The sequence below is a fragment of the Coregonus clupeaformis genome, chromosome 25 (genome assembly GCF_020615455.1).
Source record: "Coregonus clupeaformis isolate EN_2021a chromosome 25, ASM2061545v1, whole genome shotgun sequence".
In the NCBI taxonomy this organism is placed as follows: Eukaryota; Metazoa; Chordata; class Actinopteri; order Salmoniformes; family Salmonidae; genus Coregonus; species Coregonus clupeaformis.
In genome coordinates, this window is record NC_059216.1 from 12538841 (window position 1) to 12563588 (window position 24748).

The following is a 24748-nucleotide window of genomic DNA, read 5'->3' on the forward strand; positions in this document are numbered from 1 at the left end:
TATATATATATATATATATATATAAATATTTTTGCTCCTGAACTTCTTCTACTCTCAACCTCTCCGATCATTTTCATGATGTCCATCCGGTTTGCTTCTATATGCCATATCTTTCTAACTGTTCTCTTTCCCAAAAGCTCCCAACATACAACCTATATACTTATTATGGACACAGTATGCTTACATTATTAGCTATCTTTGTTATTATTTGTTGTTATTTGTTATTAGTCCCATCCTTCAACTCTATTCAATACCTCCCATCTATCTCTTAACACCATCCATATAGGATTTCTATTTGCCATATATATTTCAACCGTACTGTGATGTTTTACAAAAGTTCTGAACCTTTCTATTCTCATTGCTTCTACAGATTGTGAATTAAAAATAAACATTTTTGCTAAAAGTATTATTATATTATTGATCGATTGACTATGACTTTTCAGATCACCCAGTAATGCTATCTGCAAGGTTAGCTCTAGGTAAATATTGCAATCCTTTAGCCATTCATGGACCTGTGTCCAGAAACAAGCTACAAATGGACAGAACCAAAATAAATGATCTAATGATTCTGTCTCTTCACAGCAAAATCTGCAGAGCTGGGAAGATTGTATCCCCCATATAAATAACATTCTATTGGTAGCAAGAATTTTATATAATAATTTAAATTGAAAGATTCTAATTTTTGAATCCGGTGTCGTTTTGCGTGTCAGTTCATAAACACTATGCCATGGGATCGGTACGTCAAAAATCTCTTCCCAACTATTTTGCAATCTATATGGGATGGCTGTCAATCCTTTTGTCCTTAAGTGAAAATGATATACTTTTTTATTTATCACAGTTTTCCTTAACCAATTATGTTCTTTAATGCAAGGCCGACAGACAAGTTCCTTACTTTCTCCCCCTTCCACTTTCCTCTTCCACTTTTGCGGTAAGGCTGCAATTATTTGGTTGTAATTTTGGGTAGAGCAGACATTTCCATATGTTTTGTTAGCTGCATGTAACTCCACCAGTCCTACCGATGATATCATTTACGAAGATTATACCTTTTTTAAACATTCTGTCAAAAAATAAAGGTTTTTTGTCAATTAGTATATTTGAATTTAACCACAATATTTGTTGCATTATTTGTTCTGTCGTTTCTGGAGGATTAAATTGAAATTGCAACCAACTTTCTATGGCTTGTTTTAGAAATAGTGATATTTGGGAGATGATTTCCTTTTCAAATAACTGCAAATTAGTTGTTGTAATCTGAATAAAGGGGAAAAGGCCTTTCTTGAACATTGGGTGAGACAATCTTACTAATTTGCTTGAGAACCAGTTCGGATTTAAGTATAACTTTTGTATGACTGAAGCTTTTAGTGATAGGTCTAATGCTTTAATATTTAATAATTTCTGTCCTCCGAATTCATATTCATTATATAAATATGCCCTTTTAATTTTGTCTGGCTTGCTGTTCCAAATAAAATTGAATATTTTTTTCTCATATAATAAAAAAAACTGTTCGCTAGGCGTAGGCAAGACCATAAGCAAATAGGTAAACTGGGATAATACTAAATAGTTAATCAGGGTGATTTTCCCACAAATTGACAGGTATTTTCCTTTCCATGGTAGTAAGATCTTATCTATTTTTGCTAACTTTCTATTAAAATGTATTGAAGTGAGATCATTTATTTCCTTTGGGATATGTATTCCGAGTATATCCACATCACCATCAGACCATTTTATTGGTAAACTACATGGTAATGTAAAAATTGTATTTTTTAGTGATCCAATACGTAATATAGTACATTTGTCATAATTTGGTTGTAATCCAGAGAGGTTAGAAAATGTATCTAGATCCTCTATGAGGCTGTGGAGGGATTCTAGTTGTGGATTTAAAAGAAAACATGAATCATCAGCGTACAATGACACCTTTGTTTTTAAGCCCTGGATTTCTAATCCTCTGATATTATTATTGGATCTGATTTTAATAGCTAACATCTCGATGGCCACAATAAATAGATATGCAGATAGTGGACAACCTTGTTTCACTCCTCTTGACAGTTAAAAACTTTCTGAGAAATAGCCATTATTTACTATTTTACACCTAGGGTTACTGTACATGATTTTGACCCATTTTATAAGAGATTCTCCAAAATTGAAATGCTCCAGGCATTTATATATAAACCCCAGTCGAACTTTATCAAATGCCTTTTCGAAGTCTGCTATGAATAGCAGGCCTGGTTTCCCATATTTTGCATAGTGTTCTATTGTTTCCAATACTTGCCTTATATTATCTCCAATGTATCTTCCATGTAAAAAACCTGTCTGATTAGAATGAATAATATCCGACAATACCTTTTTAATTCTATGCGCTATACATTTTGCTAGAATTTTTGCATCACAACACTGAAGTGTAAGGGGCCTCCAATTTTGTAAATGGACTGGATCTTTATATTTTCCACTTGTATCCTGTTTCAGTAATAATGAGATCTTCTTCTTGAGTGTCAGATAATCTACCATTTACATAGGAGTGGTTAAAACATGCTAATAACGGTCCTCTTAGTATATAAAAAAAGGTTTGGTATACCTCGACTGGTATGCCATCCAACCCTGGAGTTTTCCCAGACTTAAAGTCTTTAATTGCATCCAGAAGTTCCTCCTCTGTAATTTCACCTTCACGAGTCTTTCTGTGTGGCTGTTAATTTGACATTATCAATAGAAAAAAAATCTCTACAATTAGCTTCAGTTAGAGGAGATGGAGGCGACTGAAAAGAAAACATATGCTTAAAGTACTTTGTTTCTTCCTTCAAAATATCATTTGGTGAATTATGGGTGACTCCGTCAATTGTAACCAGTTTCATTAAGTTCTTTTTGGTAGCATTCCTATGTTGAAGATTAAAAAAGAATTTTGTGCATTTTTCCCCATATTCCATCCAGTTTGCTTTATTTTTATAATATATTACACTTGATCTTTCTTGAATAAGTTTCTCCATTTATTTTTGATTTTCCTCTAATTTATTCTGAGCCTCTATGTTACAGTTTTTATTGCTATCTATCTGTTCTGTTAGACTTTCTATTTCCTTTCTTAGTATAAACTCTTTTGACCTAAATTGCTTTTGTTTTCGAGATGAGTACTGAATTGCATGGCCTCTAAAGGCACATTTAAAGGTGTCCCATACAATAAGGGGATTCGCTGTACCTATGTTATGTTGGAAAAAGTCAGTTATAAATTCCTTTGTTCTAATTATAAATAAATTATCATCCAATAGCCTTTGATTAAATTTCCAATATCCTCGCCCACGTGGAAATTCAGTAAGAGTAATGTATATGCCTATTATATGATGGTCCGACCGCATTCTGTCCCCTATCAACACTTTTCATTTACTTTTGGTGCCAACGAGAATGAGATAAGAAAGAAGTCAAGACGACTAGCTTGATTCAGTCTCCGCCATGTACAGTGGGGAAAAAAAGTATTTAGTCAGCCACCAATTGTGCAAGTTCTCCCACTTAAAAAGAGGAGAGAGGCCTGTAATTTTCATCATAGGTACACGTCAACTATGACAGACAAATTGAGGAAAAAATATCCAGAAAATCACATTGTAGGATTTTTTATGAATTTATTTGCAAATTATGGTGGAAAATATGTATTTGGTCAATAACAAAAGTTTCTCAATACTTTGTTATATACCTTTTGTTGGCAATGACACAGGTCAAACGTTTTCTGTAAGTCTTCACAAGGTTTTCACACACTGTTGCTGGTATTTTGGCACATTCCTCCATGCAGATCTCCTCTAGAGCAGTGATGTTTTGGGGCTGTCGCTGGGCAACACAGACTTTCAACTCCCTCCAAAGATTTTCTATGGGGTTGAGATCTGGAGACTGGCTAGGCCACTCCAGGACCTTGAAATGCTTCTTACGAAGCCACTCCTTCGTTGCCCGGGCGGTGTGTTTGGGATCATTGTCATGTTGAAAGACCCAGCCACGTTTCATCTTCAATGCCCTTGCTGATGGAAGGAGGTTTTCACTCAAAATCTCACGATACATGGCCCCATTCATTCTTTCCTTTACACGGATCAGTCGTCCTGGTCCCTTTGCAGAAAAACAGCCCCAAAGCATGATGTTTCCACCCCCATGCTTCACAGTAGGTATGGTGTTCTTTGGATGCAACTCAGCATTCTTTGTCCTCCAAACACGACGAGTTGAGTTTTTACCAAAAAGTTCTATTTTGGTTTCATCTGACCATATGACATTCTCCCAATCCTCTTCTGGATCATCCAAATGCACTCTAGCAAACTTCAGACGGGCCTGGACATGTACTGGCTTAAGCAGGGGGGACACGTCTGGCACTGCAGGATTTGAGTCCCTGGCGGCGTAGTGTGTTACTGATGGTAGGCTTTGTTACTTTGGTCCCAGCTCTCTGCAGGTCATTCACTAGGTCCCCCCGTGTGATTCTAGGATTTTTGCTCACCGTTCTTGTGATCATTTTGACCCCACGGGGTGAGATCTTGCGTGGAGCCCCAGATCGAGGGAGATTATCAGTGGTCTTGTATGTCTTCCATTTCCTAATAATTGCTCCCACAGTTGTTTTCTTCAAACCAAGCTGCTTACCTATTGCAGATTCAGTCTTCCCAGCCTGGTGCAGGTCTACAATTGTATTTCTGGTGTCCTTTGACAGCTCTTTGGTCTTGGCCATAGTGGAGTTTGGAGTGTGACTGTTTGAGGTTGTGGACAGGTGTCTTTTATACTGATAACAAGTTCAAACAGGTGCCATTAATACAGGTAACGAGTGGAGGACAGAGGAGCCTCTTAAAGAAAAAGTTACAGGTCTGTGAGAGCCAGAACTCTTGCTTGTTTGTAGGTGACCAAATACTTATTTTCCACCATAATTTGCTAATAAATTCATTAAAAATCCTACAATGTGATTTTCTGTCATAGTTGATGTGTACCTATGATGAAAATTACAGGCCTCTCTCATCTTTTTAAGTGGGAGAACTTGCACAATTGGTGGCTGACTAAATACTTTTTCCCCCCACTGTATATCTCACTAGGTCAGTATATTTAAGCCTCCATATATCTACTAGTTCTAATGTATCCATGACATTCACAATTTCCTTAAGAGCATGTGGGTGATTGTTTGTGGTGTGATTTCCTTTACGGTCCATTGAGTTATTTAAAACAGTATTATAATCCCCCACCATAATAATATTGTCTTGAATTGCTTGCAGGGTTGATCATTTATTATATATATTGTCAAATAATTGTGGATCTGCCCCGCCGATTTTGCAGGTTTTCCTACTTACAAAGCATGTAGAGGTCTGTAATTTTTATCATAGCTACACTTCAACTGTGAGAGACGGAACCTAAAACAAAAATCCAGAAAATCACATTGTATGATTTTTAAGTAACTCATTTCCATTTTATTGCATGACATAAGTATTTGATCACCTACCAACCAGTAAGAATTCCAGCTCTCACAGACCTGTTAGTTTTTCTTTAAGAAGCCCTCCTGTTCTCCACTCATTACCTGTATTAACTGCACCTGTTTGAACTCGTTACCTGTATAAAAGACACCTGTCCACACACTCAAGCAAACAGACTCCAACCTATCCACAATGGCCAAGACCAGAGAGCTGTGTAAGGACATCAGGGATAAAATTGTAGACCTGCACAAGGCTGGGATGGGCTACAGGACAATAGGCAAGCAGCTTGGTGAGAAGGCAACAACTGTTGGCGCAATTATTACAAAATGGAAGAAGTTCAAGATGACGGTCAATCACCCTCGGTCTGGGGCTCCATGCAAGATCTCACCTCGTGGGGCATCAATGATCATGAGGAAGGTGAGGGATCAGCCCAGAACTACACGTCAGGACCTGGTCAATGACCTGAAGAGAGCTGGGACCACAGTCTCAAAGAAAACCATTAGTAACACACTACGCCGTCATGGATTAAAATCCTACAGCGTACGCAAGGTCCCCCTGCTCAAGCCAGCGCATGTCCAGGCCCGTCTGAAGTTTGCCAATGACCATCTGGATGATCCAAAGGAGGAATGGGAGAAGGTCATGTGGTCTGATGACACAAAAATAGAGCTTTTTGGTCTAAACTCCACTCGCCGTGTTTGGAGGAAGAAGAAGGATGAGTACAACCCCAAGAACACCATCCCAACCGTGAAGCATGGAGGTGGAAACATCATTCTTTGGGGATGCTTTTCTGCAAAGGGGACAGGACGACTGCACCGTATTGAGGGGAGGATGGATGGGGCCATGTATCGCAACCTCCTTCCCTCAGTAAGAGCATTGAAGATGGGTCGGGGCTGGGTAGACCTGAACCCAATAGAAAATCTTTGGAGGGAGGTCTGTATGGAGGAGTGGGCCAAAATCCCTGCTGCAGTGTGTGCAAACCTGGTCAAGACCTACAGGAAATGTCTCCCGAGTGGCGCAGTGGTCTAAGGCACTGCATCGCAGTGCTAGCTGTGTCACTAGAGATCCTGGTTCGTATCCAGGCTCTGTCGTAGCCGGCCGCGACTGGGAGACCCATGGGGTGGAGCACAATTGGCCCAGTGTCGTCCAGGGTATGGGAGGGAATGGCCGGCAGGGATGTAGCTCAGTTGGTAGAGCATGGCGTTTGCAACGCCAGGGTTGTGGGTTCGATTCCCACGGGGGGGCAGTATGAAAAAAATAAAAATTATGTATGCACTCACTACCTGTAAGTCGCTCTGGATAAGAGCGTCTGCTAAATGACTAAAATGTAAATGTAAATCTCTGTAATTGCAAACAAAGGTTTCTGTACCAAATATTAAGTTCTGCTTTTCTGATGTATCAAATACTTATGTCATGCAATAAAATGCAAATGAATTACTTAAAAATCATACAATGTGATTTTCTGGATTTTTGTTTTAGATTCCGTCTCTCACAGTTGAAGTGTACCTATGATAAAAATTACAGACCTCTACATGCTTTGTAAGTAGGAAAACCTGCAAAATCGGCAGTGTATCAAATACTTGTTCTCCCCACTGTACTATAGCTGGAGGAGCCAGTCGCTGTTGATTTGACTCCTACTAGTAACTAGAGTATACTTTCAGTTTTTGCTTTGGTTTCTGGTATTTCTCATGGAAGCATTTCTGGCATTGACACCCAAACTACAAAACACAGATAATTTGTCATTACAACGTCTTCTCTGACATTAGCCCCAATGTCCCAGTTCATTATGCCTCTTCCTCTTTTAAGAGGATCAACTCAAGCATAGTCTCAGCCCGTTTTACACTGTCAAAATCTTCCCCCGTTCCAGATTTACACAACTGGTTATGGAGTGTTCCATAGACGGTGAGCACATAAAGGAATGCCATTCTTCTCAGAGCCAGTTAATTCTGTAGAATGCCCAGTATTCATCCATTCAGAAGGACAGGGACTGAAGGTCATTGGAGCATTAAGGAAAGGAATTTATCTTCTCTCACTGTCTATTACTTCAGTCTTCGCTCACTGAAAGGTTGCATGCTCGTCAATGTGTGTCTCTCCTTGTCTTGTCAGTCACTTTGTAGCCTACCCTCCCTTCTCCCTAGCCTCCTGTCCATTTCTTTCTCATTCCATGTCTCTCCTTCCCTCTGGCCAGCGCAGAGGGCATCTTGAGGAAGGAAAAATTCCTCTGAGATTCAGGCCCATTCCAATGTCATAGACACTAATTAAAATGGCATACCACAGCCTTTTGAGTAATGACGAACCTGTGCCAAGATAGGGCTTGGCTTCATGACACATTTATACAACTTTATTTTTATTCCCATGGTGCTAACGTCCCCCTTTACCACTAGAAATACAATAAATAATACATAGCCAAAATCTTTTTTCGCAGAGTTACGGCCTGAAGTGATCTTGTGAATGAATAGGGAACTTTGTTTCCAGAATGTTCCAGGCAGTGTGTGCAGCTAACAGCACCCTGCTGGTGTGTACAGACAGTCTGCTGTTTCTCTCTCTGTGGTGTGGAGGCCCAGTGTGTTCTCTCTGTTTGTTCTGCCTGCTGCTGGCTGTGCTAGAGGCTGGAGTTGCTGTTCTATCTGTTGTTAGAGCTCAATTCAATAAGTCAAAAGGTTGGATTAGATCACAGCCTTTGTTCAGTGTCCCCTCCTTATGATTCGATTCCTATATATGAAATGCTTGCCATCAAATCGTATTGCTCGGTTTGGAACCTCAGGCCATTGTTATCTAACAAGAGACCAGTAGCTGATACTTATGGGACTATAAAGACAACAATGGGTTATTTTCTGCTTTTTGTCCAGAGAGATTGTATTCTTGTTGGTTACTATGTGTCAGGGGTAGGAATGACAGCATGACATGGTGACTATTCCCATGACGATGGAGGCCAGACTCATAATAAAGACCTGATTATCATTGCACAGACGTAACCATGTGAATTACATCTTTCAGAATAAAATGGTACGTAGACAAAGGACATGGGCCGTGTCCGAAATCTGGCTTGCCTACTACTTACTTAAAGTGCATACTGTGTACTATTAGTACTACGTACTATTTAGCACGTACTGTTTAGTAAAAAGTATGCCACAGGCGAAACAGATTAGTTTTGGTGCGTTCAAGACAACTGGGAACTCTGAAACAAAACGAGCTCAGACTGGGAAAAATCGTGACGTCTGTGATCTTCGGGTCAGAGAAGTCGGATGCCCGAGTTTCTGACTTGTAATTCCGAGTTGGATGACCGTTCAAAACTATTTTTCCCAGTCGGAGCATGTTTTTTTCCCAGTTGTCTTGAACGCACCATCTGTTACGGCTTCACATATGAACCGGATAGGATCATTTACAGCCCCACCCAGTGACATTTCACCATTGCCTTTCACTAACACCGGAGTGTTGTTGTTTTGGGCTAACATTAGCTAAGTAGCTAGCATTTGGAAAAACGTATTTGGGGTAAACTGTGGCAGAGGGCTCATAATGAGGACGACTGGCCACTACTCTGAACTGTGTGTAGTGAGCTTTCTGGCACCCAGAGCTGCTGAGGCATCACCCAAGTGGGTGCAATACATTGTAAAGGATAAGTCCAGTGGCTATATGACTCAGGATGGTCCCAGATTAGCCCTCTACCAGATCGTCACCAGAGTCCATCTTCATCAACCATCTCCCTGACCACTTTCCTCTGATCAAGCCATGAACTGACCCTCTCCATCTTTGGAGGATGTTTGCACTCAAAGACTTTGCCTCTATTGGTTGACCTAGCCAACTATAGCTAAGCTACTCATGATTATGTATTTGCTTGTTTGTTTTTTGCTTTTGATCCGCTTTGAGATTGCTATGAAAAGCGCTATAGAAATGTTAGCAATTACAATTATTATACCAAAGATGGTTTATTTAGTTTAGTAGAGAAAAAATATTTTACGAAGGCCAAGAGGCCGAAACGTAAGCTTCGATAGAAAAAGTTATGCTAGCAAGAGCAGTGTGCGGATTTCTTTTTTCTTTCACGTTATCTAATCGTTACCATGCACCTGCAACAAGATAGCTCAGATGTGCAAATGTATTTTTGAATGTTGAAAGTAAAACACACCAACAGTAGATGTCCTGCTATCAAATGAAAATGTTTATTACAAACAAGAAACACATTTCAATGAAAAAACTGAAATCCACAAAAAAAGGACTTCACCAAAAACATTAGAAAATGAATAGCTAAATTAAATATACACAAAATACATAAAACTACTTCATGGCCTCTAAAAGGGCCATAAGACATGCCTCCTTGGCAGTCACCTCCTTCTCCCGCTCCTTCTCCAGACTCCACATCTGGACCTTTCTGGGAGGGAGAGGAGCCCACAGCTTGGGAGGATGTGGAGATGACCGGTTGGGTGATGGAGTGGCAGCCCCCCAGCGGCTCATCCATCTCCGCATACCACTTCTTGGACGCAGCTGTGGCCTCCCCTCCCTCAGTGCTGTCTCCGGTGGGGGGAGCTTTCAACTCCTGAAAAATATGGAAAAGGATCACTTTCAGCATCAAACATACTACATGTAAAGCCCTGGTAATATGCCAATTACAGTACATTTCTCTGGAATACTTCACCTTTCTAACATGTTTATCTTCACACTTACAGTGCCTTGCAAAAGTATTCATCCCCCTTGGCGTTTTCCCTATTTTGTTGCATTACAACCTGTAATTGAAATGGATTTCTATTTGGATTTCATGTAATGGACATACACAAAATAGTCCAAATTGGTGAAGTTAAATGAAAAAAATTACTTGTATCAAAAAATTAGAAAGAATAAATAACGGAAAAGTGGTGCGTGCATATGTATTCACCCCCTTTGCTATGAAGCACCTAAATAAGATCTGGTGCAACCAATTACCTTCAGAAGTCACATAATTAGTTAAATAAAGTCCACCTGTGTGCAATCTAAGTGTCACATGATCTGTCACATGATCTCAGTATATATACACCTGTTCTGAAAGGCCCCAGAGTCTGCAACACCACTACGCAAGGGGTACCACCAAGCAAGCGGCACCATGAAGACCAAGGAGCTCTCCAAACAGGTCAGGGACAAAGTTGTGGAGAAGTACAGATCAGGGTTGGGTTATAAAAAAAATATCTGAAACTTTGAGCATCCCACGGAGCACCATTAAATCCATTATTAAAAAATTGAAAGAATATGGCACCACAACAAACCTGCCAAGAGAGGGCCGCTCACTAAAACTCACGGACCAGGCAAGGAGGGCATTAATCAGAGAGGCAACAAAGACACCAAAGTTAACCCTGAAGGAGCTGCAAAGCTCCACAGCGGAGATTGGAGTATCTGTCCATAGGACCACTTTAAGCCGTACACTCTGCTGGGCTTTACGGAAGAGTGGGCCAAAAAAATACATTGCTTAAAGAAAAAAAGAAGCAAACACGTTTGGTGTTCGCCAAAAGCCATGTGGGAGACTCCCCAAACATATGGAAGAAGGTACTCTGTTCAGATGAGACTAAAATTGAGCTTTTTGGCCATCAAGGAAAACGCTATGTCTGACGCAAACCCAACACCTCTCATCACCCCGAGAACACCATGTTTTTCCATCGGCAGGGACTGGGAAACTGGTCAGAATTGAAGGAATGATGGATGGCGCTAAATACAGGGAAATTCTTGAGGGAAACCTGTTTCAGTCTTCCAGAGATTTGAGACTGGGACGGAGGTTCACCTTCCAGCAGGACAATGACCCTAAGCATACTGCTAAAGCAACACTTGAGTGGTTCAAGGGGAAACTTTTAAATGTCTTGGAATGGTCTAGTCAAAGCCCAGACCTCAATCCAATTGAGAATCTGTGGTATGACTAAAAGATTGCTGTACACCAACAGAACCCATCCAACTCTACCAGCTGTAGCTCAGCTGGTAGAGCACGGCGCTTGTAACGCCAAGGTAGTGGGTTCGATCCCCGGGACCACCCATACACAAAAAATATATGCACGCACGACTGTAAGTCGCTTTGGATAAAAGCGTCTGCTAAATGGCATATTATATTATTATTATTATTATTGAAGGAGCTGGAGCAGTTTTGCCTTGAAGAATGGGCAAAAATCCCAGTGGCTAGATGTGCCAAGCTTATAGAGACATACCCCAAGAGACTTACAGCTGTAATTGCTGCAAAAGGTGGCTCTACAAAGTATTGACTTTGGGGGGGGTGAATAGTTATGCACGCTCAAGTTTTCCATTTTTTTGTCTTATTTCTTGTTTGTTTCACAAGAAAAAAATATTTTGCATCTTCAAAGTGGTAGGCATGTTGTGTAAATCAAATGATACAATTCCAGGTTGTAAGACAACAAAATAGGAAAAATGCCAAGGGGGGTGAATACTTTCGCAAGCCACTGTATATACATGAATGTTCCGTTGAAGCATAGGAAATAGATTGGAAAGTGTTGTTGCTCTCAGAGAAAAAGGTAACTTTATTAGCCAAGTACAGCAATAAATGTCAAGCTAACATACAGTAGCGTACCGTGTGTTTTTGCTTAAGGTTCTCCCACTTCTTTTTCACCCATGCAGGTGACAGCTGCCCCTTCAGCTCACACTCCACGTAAATCCTGAAAATACATACGATGAAATAAAACATTAACCAAAAAATGAGCAAAGTAGAGTTGTGTGAACTTTCTGTAGATAGCTAGACTGCCACATCCTTTATCAAATTGGAGTGCCAAGGTGAAACTGTAACGAGTGTAGCTTACCATTATTTACACCATAAAAGTTTGTGTGCAATGAAACTAGACCCATTCAGGCAGTAACCGTTCAGGTAGAAACTAATATTGCGTGGCATGAACACTACAATCAGCTCAACACAGATGAACCGCCGTTGTTGGGACCAGCACCGCTGTGGAAAATAGCAATGTAGGCTACTGCGTTACTAACGTTATAGCTAGTGGTATTTACAACAAGTAGCAGCTAGCTAGCTAACGTTAAATATGAAGTTGTTGCTCAACAGCAAGTAACCCTGTAGCTAACGTTACTGTTCTAACAGTTATAACTTCTAGACCTACTAAAGCACGTAGCTAGCTAAAGGCATGGCAGGCAGCATATCTGTTTTCAATAGTTGTGATCATGTTGAGAACAAAAAATACTTACATTTGAACACCACCGGAGAAGCTTCGCTATTCTCCATCTTCCAAGTTGTTTTGTTGTTTACTCATAACTCACAGCCCCCCTCTTCCAATGCATTGTGGCTGTGAAATTCACAGAAAGTGTGCAGCGAATTATACTAGATCAAAAGCCGAAATTAGTATAACATCCTGGCATTTAAAGCATACTCCATTTTGAAAAATGCACATACAAAACCATTTCAAATGAATGACATAATTGCATTCTGGGTTTATTTTGTAAATTAGCTTTAATGATTTATATTTTCGCATACTGAGAATGCGTTGTTCCCGCTATTCACTCATTTCAGTAGGGCATCACCATATCTAATTTACAGCTGATTATCATCTGTTGTCAGAGTATGACATCCAGGCATTTAAAAGTATATTTGATTTTTCGAAATGTCACATACTATGAAACTTTATTTTTTTACAGCCTACTATTTAGGACGCAAGTATGGGTATTCAGACACGGCCGTGGATTTCAGCCATGTTTAGTATATGAATGGAGTGAGCAGCAGTTTTAGGAATGAACTCATCTCCTCTCCTCAGGCTGCAGAGCCAGTGGTCAGAGATGGCCAGCCACAGCGCAGCAGCTGAGAAAGCCTTTCTCTCTCTGTCAGAACATGGCAGGGATCCTGTCCACTGGAGGCTGCAGCAGCAAAGAGCAGACACAGCCCTCTGTCTGACTCTGCCGGAAACACACATATCACAGAGCTGCAGAGAGCCTAGCCCTAGTCTGATAATCCTACTGAGACTCCCTGCAGCCCTGCCTTCTCTGAGACAGAGAGAGGGAGGGAGGGAGGGCGAATGGTGGAGAAGGAGGGAATACATGAATAGAATAGACTGGTGGAATTAGCATAAACCTAGTTAAGGAAAAAGGAAGACAAAAAGGCTAGATGGAGTGGGTGAGAAGTGTCTATTTTTATTTTCTATAGGAAGGCTTAAAAGGTTTTTAGGTAAAATAACCCAATCAAAACAGAAAGCTTCTTGAACATGGGAATATGTCAGGCTTATTGGGCCAAAATCAATTATGGCCTATTGTATAGATAATAGAACAAAAATGAACGAAACGTTTAAGAGAGCAGATTTTTAGTTTATAAATACTTTGCCACAATGACACACTTAGTTATCTACCCACCTTGTTCCTTTCTTTTAGCATGTGCATGTAGTAAGTACACCATCAAGCTTTTGGGATACATGTCTTTTCATGATTCTTTAGTTGTGGACACTACATCGCACTCCCTGTCTCGCTCTTGGTCCTCATCTTTGTAAGTCACCTTAATTTTGCACCTGTGTGTTTTATCAGTTTCTTTATGAAAATATTTAGCATACTCCATGACAGTAGCTAAAACAAGGGGCTATAGCAGCACACAAGTAGACTACAAATGCATGCTGGGCCGGGCATGCCCTGAGCTCGTGAAGTGAGCGCTACTTGAGCGAAATTGGAGCGGGCGAGCAGGCCGATGCTCCAGCCTTTGGGAATCTTGCTCCGCGCTCCAGTCAAATTAGGACCACGTCGCTCCGCTCACATACTCTGCATAGGAAGAGGCTGATATACAGTGAAGTCACAGAAAATCAGTGTGCGTGAATGTCTGCAATGCGACATTGAACACACACTGGTGATGTGTCTATCTGTGAGGGGGTTCACACAGTAGAGCTACAGAAGTGACAGAAAATACCGTTTGAGAGCAAATCATGTGATATTCTTAAGACTTTAAACTCTCAATATTATCATTTTTATCCTAGCTAAAAGTACAACAAATATTGGGGGCTACAAACAAACTGTACAAAATGTAAGCTCTGGTTTATAAGATTTCGTTTCTGTATTTGAGGGACACAATAGCTGTGACACTAACCCCTGTCTGAAGCCCTTAACTGTCAATGAATCATGGCTTAGTTCTGTCTCTCTGAGGGGTATCCATTGCTCTGAGCAGTGTCCCAGAACCGTTACATTCAGCAGTGTGGTACAGAGGTCCTTGTTGGGAATAACAAGCAGGAATATGGAGGAAAGGCACAGAGCTCTTTTGTTTGTGGACGGTTCTGTGGGTGTCAATGGATAAAAAAAATCTGACCAATAAACTCTGAAGTGAGGCAATAAATTATTTTGGGCCAGCACCTAATATGGTCATGAGATCACACCGATGTACGTTTATTTTTTAGTTTCCAGAAAACAAACCAGAGTCTGGGATTCAGCAGTCATCGTAATTTCACATTTTATATGTGGTAAGAAAACTTCAATCCCACAGTACTTACTTAGAACTATTACTGAACAAGTATCATTCACTACACGAAATAGCCTAGCACTATCCCTTTATCTTCTTACTTTTGATGTTAAAATTAGTCAGGAGTTGCTGATGATTGCGTCATATTCCACATAAACTCCTCAGAGATTCCACATTGTGCCAATGTTCTTTTGCTTTGAATGGGCCCATTTCACTTACAGCAAGCAACAACAGCTGACATTAGGCTTTTGATATCAAAGTAACGAGAGAACCTGAAATCAACACAGAGACACGAATCAACACATGTATGCACACACACAAAAACCGGCACGTCACACACACACAGCTGTCCGTCCGGTGGAGAGGATGACTCATGCCGAAGTCACAGAATGTCCAGGGAGGCCCACAATGCACCCCCCACACACACACACTGCCATGTCACCAGTGGAGAGGTCATAGATCATGATATCACTGATGGTAGCGCTACTGGTGTAAAAACCATCTTGAACCATGTCAAGTCTGATGGTACAGTAGGTCTCAACTATACTGAACAAAAATATAAACGCAACATGTAAAGTGTTGGTCCCATGTTTCAAGAGCTGAAATAAAAGATACCAGAATTTTTTCATACGCACACAAAGCTGATTTCTCTCAAATGTTGTGCACAAATTTGTTTACATCCCTGTTAGTGAGCATTTCTTCTTTGCCAAGATAATCCATCCACCTGACAGGTGTGGCATATCAAGAAACGGATTAAACAGCATGATCATTACACAGGTGCACCTTGTGCTGGGGACCAATGTTCCCTCTAAGCTGCTTGCGTGTGCAGGCGCACAGTAGCCCGAGACTGCCGTGCAGCTCCCCCCGGACTGCAGCGCACAGCGCAGAATAACTATCAGCCAACAGAGAGAAGCAAGAGATTGAACTTCACTCAACTTTCTAGAGTTTTCCCTGTTAGTTAACACTATCAATGTTTCCCTTTACTGTGGCAATTGTGATCGAATCAACTCAATATTAGCCACATTCAATGCAACATACCGAAACAAAACAAACTATGCAAGATATTTTGTTGATAGTAGGCCACTCTTGATCAGAATTTTCACAACGTTCAAGGTATTAAACGTGTTTTTGCTTTGTAATTATGGGGTATTGTGTGTAGATTCATCAGGGAAAAGTTTAATTCAATCCATTTTTGAATAAGGCTGTAACGTAACAAAATATGGAAAAAGGGAAGGGGTCTGAATACTTTCCGAATGCACTGTAGTTAGCTTCAGGATGTTGTAATAAACTGGCTACTCAGCATTTTAACTGGCATTTACAAAAGGTGTATTTTTCTCACGTCCCATAACATTTTATGGCTAGGAACATTACAGCAATAAAATCATGAGATGTCCCACTCCGCCTCCCTCTCTCTCCCTCAGCAACACACTTTAGGGATTGTAGAAATTACCAGTCAGGTCATTTTCATCAGTGCCTTTGTTATAACGATCATCTACCTAACCTTTTTAAAAGTCCTCATCATTGAGGCCAAAACACTCCACTCCACTCAACCAGAGTGGTGGGAGATCAACGCTTTAGACCGGGACCGGTAGCATGTCTATTGTTTTTCCCTTTGGAGAGTTCTGCCCAGTCTGCTCCAGGCCTAATTTTAGTAACATGACGGTCATGTCCTCCCCTTCGCTCAGACTTAACATTCTAAATTGGGTGGGCTCACACGTTTACCAAATATGGAGCAGGCAGGCCGTCCAACAAGCGCTCCGCTGCACTCCTCTCCTCTCGTCTCTCGCCCCCTGACACAGGAGGAATTTCCTCTCGGAAGGGAAGGGCCACGTCATGTTACGCCTCCTCTGGGCTGGACAAGCATGCAGACTGGGCTAGGCTGGGAGGACTGGGGCAGCTGGGACTGACTGGACTGGCTGGAGTTGGGCTTGGTTTGCTGGTCTGGTATAGGCAGAGTTGGCTGAGGTGAGGCAGTTACTTGGAAGTGAGGTGAGGCTGTTACTTGGAAGACTGGGCAGGCTGGGACTAAGGCGGACTTGGCTATGGCTGGGTGGCTGTGGTCCGAAGGATGAGAGTGTGGAGGAGTCAGACCCTACGGGAAGGGAAATGCATCACACCCTGGTGTGGCTCTGAATCATGTGAATGTCATGGAGTGGAAACCTAACATCTCCCAGACAGAACCGAACGTCTCCTAGACAAAACCTAACGTCTCCCAGACAGACAGGCCTACAGAGGTAGTGGAGGTTAGACTTGCAACATGAAAGCTTCAATGGGACACTGACCGAGGGGTGGAGAGGGATCAAATTTAGCTCACTTTGAGTCATCAATATTGTGACCCATTACTCTCTCCAGGTTAAGAATAATAACACAGTATATAAATATAACTGAACGTCAGGGATGAAGTTGAGTGAAACATGACTCATGTAATGTAAGAAACAAAGAACAAAACAGAAACAGGGGAGGGTGAAAAAGAGAAAGAAAGACAAATGTGCAGGAAAAGTGAAGATGAAACAGTTTTGCTCATCTCCCTGTGACTGTTGTTTAAAGAGTTTGTTCCAACACAAACACTGAGGTCAGGGTGTGCTGTGACTCTCCACCGCCTTACAAAATAACAGACCCCAGACAGATGACTCCGAGACACTGCATTCCTCACCGACCATCCGTCCCACTCACTCTGTACACACACATCTTTAAAACGCTACATTTAGCCTTCAACATCAGTGGAGGCTGCAGAGGGGAGGACGGATCATAATAATTACATTTTACATTTGAGTCATTTAGCAGACGCTCTTAGTTAGTGAGTGCATACATTATTTTATTTTTATATACTGGCCCCCCGTGGGAATCGAACCCACAACCCTGGCGTTGCAAACGCCATGCTCTACCAACTGAGCTACATCCCTGCCGGCCATTCCCTCCCCTATCCTGGATGACGCTGGGCCAATTGTGCGCCGCCCCATGGGTCTCCCGGTCGCGGCCGGCTACGACAGAGCCTGGATTCGAACCAGGATCTCTAGTGGCACAGCTAGCACTGCGATGCAGTGCCTTAGACCACTGCGCCACTCGGGAGACTGATGGCTGGAATGGAGTGGTATCAAACAGATGAAATCCCTGTGTTTGATACCATTCCATTCCATTTCGGCCATTATTATGAGCCGTCCTCCCCTCAGCAGCCTCCACTGTTCAACATGCATCTGATAGATGCAACTAACACAAAATGTGGCGATTCCCTGAAAAGACGGCTAAAGTCTAGACCACTGTCAAGAACTACCCTTTGGCTCAAACATTGTGCTATGGGTGTTTGCCAGTTCGACATGGCAGCAAAGCCTGCACCATGGCCACACAAACAAACACCAGCCTCATTGCTCATTTTAAGCAGTTGGTCCAACTGGCCAGAACGCTAGACAACCCACCTTTGACCTACTGTGGCGTTTCTTTCTGTTCCAGAGTCTGGCACACACAAAGTCCCAAAGCTTATGAGCTCATTCTTACTGTAACAATGCCAAGTAAGTAGTTGACTTGAGTAGTCCATCCACACGATTGTAAAAGGTGTAGATGTATAGGTTATATGGTATAATTACCATACTATGGACCTAGTGGCTAGAACAGTTCACCCACTGACACTGAAAACCAAACGCTTGGCTTTAAATGACAGAAAGAGATCTGGATAGAGTGAAGGACGGAGTTGATGAAGTGATGGGTCAGGTTGGTCTCTTGCTACTCTATCCGCTATGTTTGGATAGTTCACTAAGGGTTATCTACACTAGGCATGGCTCGCTGTCGCTCATTTTACCAGTGTGTCGCTGTGAGGATGCAGGCAGCATGTGAAACATGAGAAGAGGGGATCGGGTCATGACAGATTGGGTTACACTGCCTGCCCAGAGGGTAGATTCCTCTCATTTCTGAGGTTGAGCACTCCAGCACCCTCTTAGCGAAGTTGATGTAACAGAGAGCTAAAGATGTCAGAGACCATGCCTATCTGTAAACTTGTTTAAAACTGATCTATAAAGTTGCAATTCTGTCCGAATTGTTGCCTGCCCTATCCCAACACATCCTAAACCCCTTGCTACAGTGGGGAGAACAAGTATTTGATACACTGCCGATTTTGCAGGTTTTCCTACTTACAAAGCATGTAGAGGTCTGTAATATGTATTATAGGTACACTTCAACTGTGAGAGACAGAATCTAAAACAAAAATCCAGAAAATCACATTGTATGATTTTTAAGTAATGAATTTGCATTTTATTGCATGACATAAGTATTAGATACATCAGAAAAGCAGAACCTAATATTTGGTACAGAAACCTTTGTTTGCAATTACAGAGATCATCAGTTTCCCGTAGGTCTTGACCAGGTTTGCACACACTGCAGCAGGGATTTTGGCCCACTCCTCCATACAGACCTTCTCCAGATCCTTCAGGTTTCGGGGCTGTCGCTGGGCAATACGGACTTTCAGCTCCCTCCAAAGATGTTCTATTGGGTTCAGGTCTGGAGACTGGCTAGGCCACTCCAGGACCTTGAGATGCTTCTTACGGAGCCACTCCTTAGTTGCCCTGGCTGTGTGTTTCGGGACGTTGTCATGCTGGAAGACCCAGCCACGACCCATCTTCAATGCTCTTACTGAGGGAAGGTTGTTGTTGTTGGCCAAGATCTTGCGATACATGGCCCCATCCATCCTCCCCTCAATACGGTGCAGTCGTCCTGTCCCCTTTGCAGAAAAGCATCCCCAAAGAATGATGTTTCCACCTCCATGCTTCACGGTTGGGATGGTGTTCTTGGGGTTGTACTCATCCTTTTTCTTCCTCCAAACACGGCGAGTGGAGTTTAGACCAAAAAGCTATATTTTTGTGTCATCAGACCACATGACCTTCTCCCATTCCTCCTCTGGATCATCCAGATGGTCATTGGCAAACTTCAGATGGGCCTGGACATGCGCTGGCTTGAGCAGGGGGACCTTGCGTGCGCTGCAGGATTTTAATCCATGACGGCGTAGTGTGTTACTAATGGTTTTCTTTGAGACTGTGGTCCCAGCTCTCTTCAGGTCATTGACCAGGTCCTGCCGTGTAGTTCTGGGCTGATCCCTCACGATCACTGATGCCTCTGGGACTCCATGCAGATCTTGCATGGAGCCCCAGACCGAGGGTGATTGACCTTCATCTTGAACTTCTTCCATTTTCTAATAATTGCGCCAACAGTTGATGCCTTCACACCAAGCTGCTTGCCTATTGTCCTGTAGCCCATCCCAGCCTTGTGCAGGTCTACAATTTTATCCCTGATGTCCTTACACAGCTCTCTGGTCTTGGCCATTGTGGAGAGGTTGGAGTCTGTTTGATTGAGTGTGTGGACAGGTATCTTTTATACAGGTAACGAGTTCAAACAGGTGCAGTTAATACAGGTAATGAGTGGAGAACAGGAGGGCTTCTTAAAGAAAAACTAACAGGTCTGTGAGAGCCGGAATTCTTACTGGTTGGTAGGTGATCAAATACTTATGTCATGCAATAAAATGCAAATTAATTACTTAAAAATCATACAATGGATTTTTGTTTTAGATTCCGTCTCTCACAGTTGAAGTGTACCCATGATAAAAAAATTACAGACCTCTACATGCTTTGTAAGTAGGAAAACCTGCAAAATCGGCAGTGTATCAAATACTTGTTCTCCCCACTGTATGTTCCCCCCTCTCTTCTCCATTTTCTCACTCCCTATCCATCATTCTCCCTCGTTCCTTGTTATTCTAAGTGAATCTTGTTTCCTTTCGTGGGTCTACAGGAGAAATGTCTCATTAGCAGAGGGCTTGCTTGGGACCAGAAGGGTTAAAACGACAACTTCCTCCCAACATGCACCAAGCCTTTCCTCTGAACAGGATGGCATGAGCACATAGACACACAGTATAACAAGAAATCCCCCTCATCTTGTGTTGTGGTACATTGCTGGGCCCATTTGGCCAACTCCCAGTCCTGACAGTTTTAATGATGAAGTATTCTGAAGCCCAGATGTTGCAAGAGCAAGTCCATAGTGCAGAGAAGAGCTACCGCTCACAGTTAACATCAGCACTACACAACAACAGACCATTCATCTTTGTCCCCTAACTCATGATGCTGACTGCAGCAGTACAATAGTGCTTGGGGAGAATAAACTGCTATATTGATCTGACTATAAAAGAAACAGGCTACTCTCAATTGGCTTCAAATTGTCACCCCGAAGTAGAAAGAATGTCTTACAATCAAAGACTCAGGTAAATATGCAAACAAGGGGCAAATTAAGATTGACATGCAGAAAGAAAGGTTGAGGGCAAGTTAATACTAGTGTATACTTGCGAGGCCAAAAAACAGTATAGTTTATTGATGGTTAACCCAGTGTTTAAACTGGATCTTGCATTTTTTTTACAATTACAACAGAATGATATGACTAAGCAGAGGCAAAGGAGGACAAAGAGTAAACAAAACATATCCTGCATCTACCAGTGTATAAGCTATTCAAATATGTTCCTAATAATTACATGGAGTCAAAGAGACAGACAGACACACTGACAGACGGTACTGGGAGAGAAGAGCAGGATGAGAGCAGCTCTTTCCGTGACATCTCTCTGGTCTGAGACTGAGGGAGAAGTGTGTTGACCTTCAGGATGTTATCCTGGGAAGACATCCCTGCAGGGGTTCTTTAAAAAAACAATGACTGGTACATTATTGGGCTCTGTTGCCATGGTTTCCATGTGACTCTCTCTGCGTGGCACATAACACAGAAAGGGACATAATAGATCACTTCCGATGTTTATTGGCACTGTTTTCATTATTGGTAGGCGGTGGAGTTGTGCATTTATCTCAGCATACAGATGGCAGACATTACTAACTACCAATTTGACTGCTATGAAGAGGAATCAAGGAATTCTTGAGCCAACTGAGATCAACACCATCACTTAGAATTCACACTCCTCAACATGCCAGCTAGTACTACTGCTTCTTCTATGTGTAGGCCTACTGTAAAACAATAATTAATCTGCTGAATTGCAGGGGATCAAGGGTTAAATTGACGTCAGGTTATTTCTGCAATTCCGCATCTATAAAACCTTGAGGCCTGAACTAACTTCTACAATCCAAACAGTTTCCATAGACTCCTGGCAAGACCAACAGTAAACAGTGTGGGTAAAAAATCTGGGACACTCAAATTAGTATTTGGACTTTCGTTTACTATGTTACACACACACGGATAATGGGGGACGATCTTGTGTACAAAAGTGCAGCAGAGACAGAAGCGGTTATGGCCAAATGTGTGGCGTCACCAGGGATGATGTAACTGCTCCTGAATGCGAGGGGTGGCTCACTCTGAGGTAGCTAGCTATCTGTACTCATCCTCCCTCAACAAAGGCCTCTCTCCTGGATGCTGAAGATCACCTCTGTGTCAGTAGATGAGAACAAAGGAGGATAAAGTGAGAGAAAGAGAGAGATCACATCTGTCTACTGAACCCAAGCACAGAACTGGGTAACCCCAATTAGATAGATGGAGCAAAGGCAAATAGTTTTTGACCCATTTGTGATAAACAATTAGGTATAGATTTGTCTCTGTCTCCTTTCTCACACAGGCCGATGAAGAGGACAGACTGCTAGTTCATGCGTGTCCACCATAACTGCAGTCATATTGCAAAAAGTTAATGAGTCATCTGACAGATCATGAGTATGTCTATTGCCATTCAACCCTTTGATGCAGAAAAGAGAAACATGTATCAAGATCACACTGTCAGCAGCATCATAACTAGTGATCATCATAATCACCAGTGAAACACTGCTTGGAGGAGGGCAGTGAGTTTACATCACCATTAAAGCTTGTTTGCAGGCAAAAGGCCACTGACGTTTTTTTCCTAATTGAATTCAGGCCCCCAAACCCCCTCACCCCGCCCCTCCATTCCCCCAGGATCCCACCCCCTCACCCAGTTTTCCCTCTCCCACTCTTTTCCAGCTCTGCCAAGCAACTAGAAGAAGAAAATACATTTACAGATCACAAACAGGGTTGATGGGAGTCTATAAAACATTTCAGTCTTATTCCAAGTCGGTTATCAGTCTGATGTCCCAAACTTTCTAGTCTAGTTCATATACCTTTTTTAATTGAGTAACTTTAGATTTATCGAAATGCAAGTTCAAATAGCTTCCTCACAGAAACTACAACAAGCTGTATTACTTCATCGCTAATGCATGCCAACTAAGAAGGGGGAAGTATCCTCATTCTGGCAGATTTGTTGAGGGATAATATTGTGGGAGCCAAATGCTTATTTACCCATTTCTGTGTAAAATTGAGCAATTATTGCCAATGCATTGACTCCGACTTCTTATAAACTTGAGGGGAAAGCCTGTTTTGTTTTTTGCACCACACCACTATCATTATCAGCCTAAGCAGGACCTAATAATAAACATAAGACAGCATTTGTAAAGATATTAATCTCTCTCCAATTAACAAATATCACAAGCTTCATCCCCCCTTTCAAGTGTGCCTCGACTTCACAAAAAAACAACTAAGCTCCCAGATATCCTATGACCAGAATCCTGTATTTAAGTCTAGGGCCGCATTCTTTTGACCATAATGCGACCACTCGGTGCTACAATGTATGGGTTATCGATTGAGTGAATGCTACAATGTTCCGCTGATTTAAGGGCTATTGCTGAACTTTCAATTACATTTACAATTCAAGCTTATTCATTATAATTTTTTGTTTTTTCATCAAATCGAGGCACATTTGAAAGGGGGGGACGCTTTTTTTCTCCCTCTCCGTCTTATGATGGGGGAAGAGGGCCGTGGTATCCGCCCTACACGGCTGACATAAAACCACATGGCCACACTTTGAGAAGTTCATAAAAAAATGAACCTACTGAAATTGTTACAAATCTTAAAACGCTTGGGCAAACTGATCACCATGTTAGTTGCAAGACTCGTTGACTTGTGTAGACCTATACGCAGTAGGCTACGCTACTCCAGTCAACAGTTTTGCACGCAAATGGCAGCAATATAACTAAAACCAAATGGTACATCAATAGGGCCAGCCCACTTTTGTAACTGTCCTACGCACTCCAAGAAATACAAGTATATATTGTTTTACTGATAACTCCACAAACCAGTGCCGACTACTAAATATATTTGTCAATTTAAGCTTTGTAATAATTATGTTAACTTATTATTCAGAAGAAAATATTTCAATAACAATCTAAACTTTTCCCAATGCCGAAAGAGAGCATGCTACTGGACAATATTCAGCGACGTACCTTCACAAAGAGCTCGATAACGGGCTCGTTATCCGCCTTGATTCCATTCTGGGGTACAGACAGGGCCATTGTGAACTAAACTTAAAAATGTTCCAAACTAAATATGTATTATTTTCCAACAAACTGGTAACTTCAGCCTACTCGCTCTCCACCACCCCCTTTCCACGCAGTATTCGAATAACAGCTTTTCCTAGGCTAGTGACCAGCTGGACAATCGCTGCAATTCTCACACAAGGGTGCTGGGAGGAGAAAGTAAACCACAAAGATAGCAATGTGCTATTGGTGCAGCCCGTCTACAAAACTGAACGCTTTCCTCGATGTTACAGAACAGCTATAAAACCATTGTTGATCCCTTTGACTCTTCAGTCTTTTTGATTGCTTGAGTGCTGGAGTAGGATGAAGAGAGGAGGACGGGAGGAAAGAAAAAGCAACGGGAATATTTAAAGGCGTGATGTCATCTGCCGAGCAAACAATAAAAATGTGGGCAGGGTTTCAGAGAGGAGTCTTGATGGAGGAAGGACGAAGGATGCCTGCTATGCTCTCTGTGCGGCATGCGCCTTTGGGCGAAGTGCGGAGCCTTGCATCCATAGCAGCGGGAAGTAGGGGTACTTTTTATCACAAAAGTAGTGCACTGGTCCTTTACAAGTATTAGCAGACCGATATAGACATCTGTAGCCAAGCAATTTTTTTCAGCATTTCTGCTTTGGCAAAAA

At 42.0% G+C, this 24748-nt stretch overlaps 1 protein-coding gene and 1 long non-coding RNA gene across 2 annotated transcripts in view; both read right to left on the reverse strand.

Annotated features, from left to right (window-relative positions):
- clic4 (chloride intracellular channel 4) overlaps positions 1 to 24544 on the reverse strand; it is a 33936-nt gene extending 9392 nt beyond the window's left edge. The window contains exon 1 of the mRNA XM_041847504.2: positions 24036 to 24544. Within this exon, the coding sequence (XP_041703438.1) occupies positions 24036 to 24104 (69 nt within the window). The 5' untranslated portion in view covers positions 24105 to 24544. The remainder of the gene's footprint in view (positions 1 to 24035) is intronic.
- LOC121539190 lies at positions 9535 to 13812 on the reverse strand. Its single transcript, XR_005995327.1, has 2 exons — positions 11932 to 13812; positions 9535 to 9930 (listed from the first exon to the last, which is right to left on the reverse strand). It is a non-coding gene; the product is annotated as an uncharacterized LOC121539190 (long non-coding RNA).
- Positions 24545 to 24748: the final 204 nt, after the last annotated feature.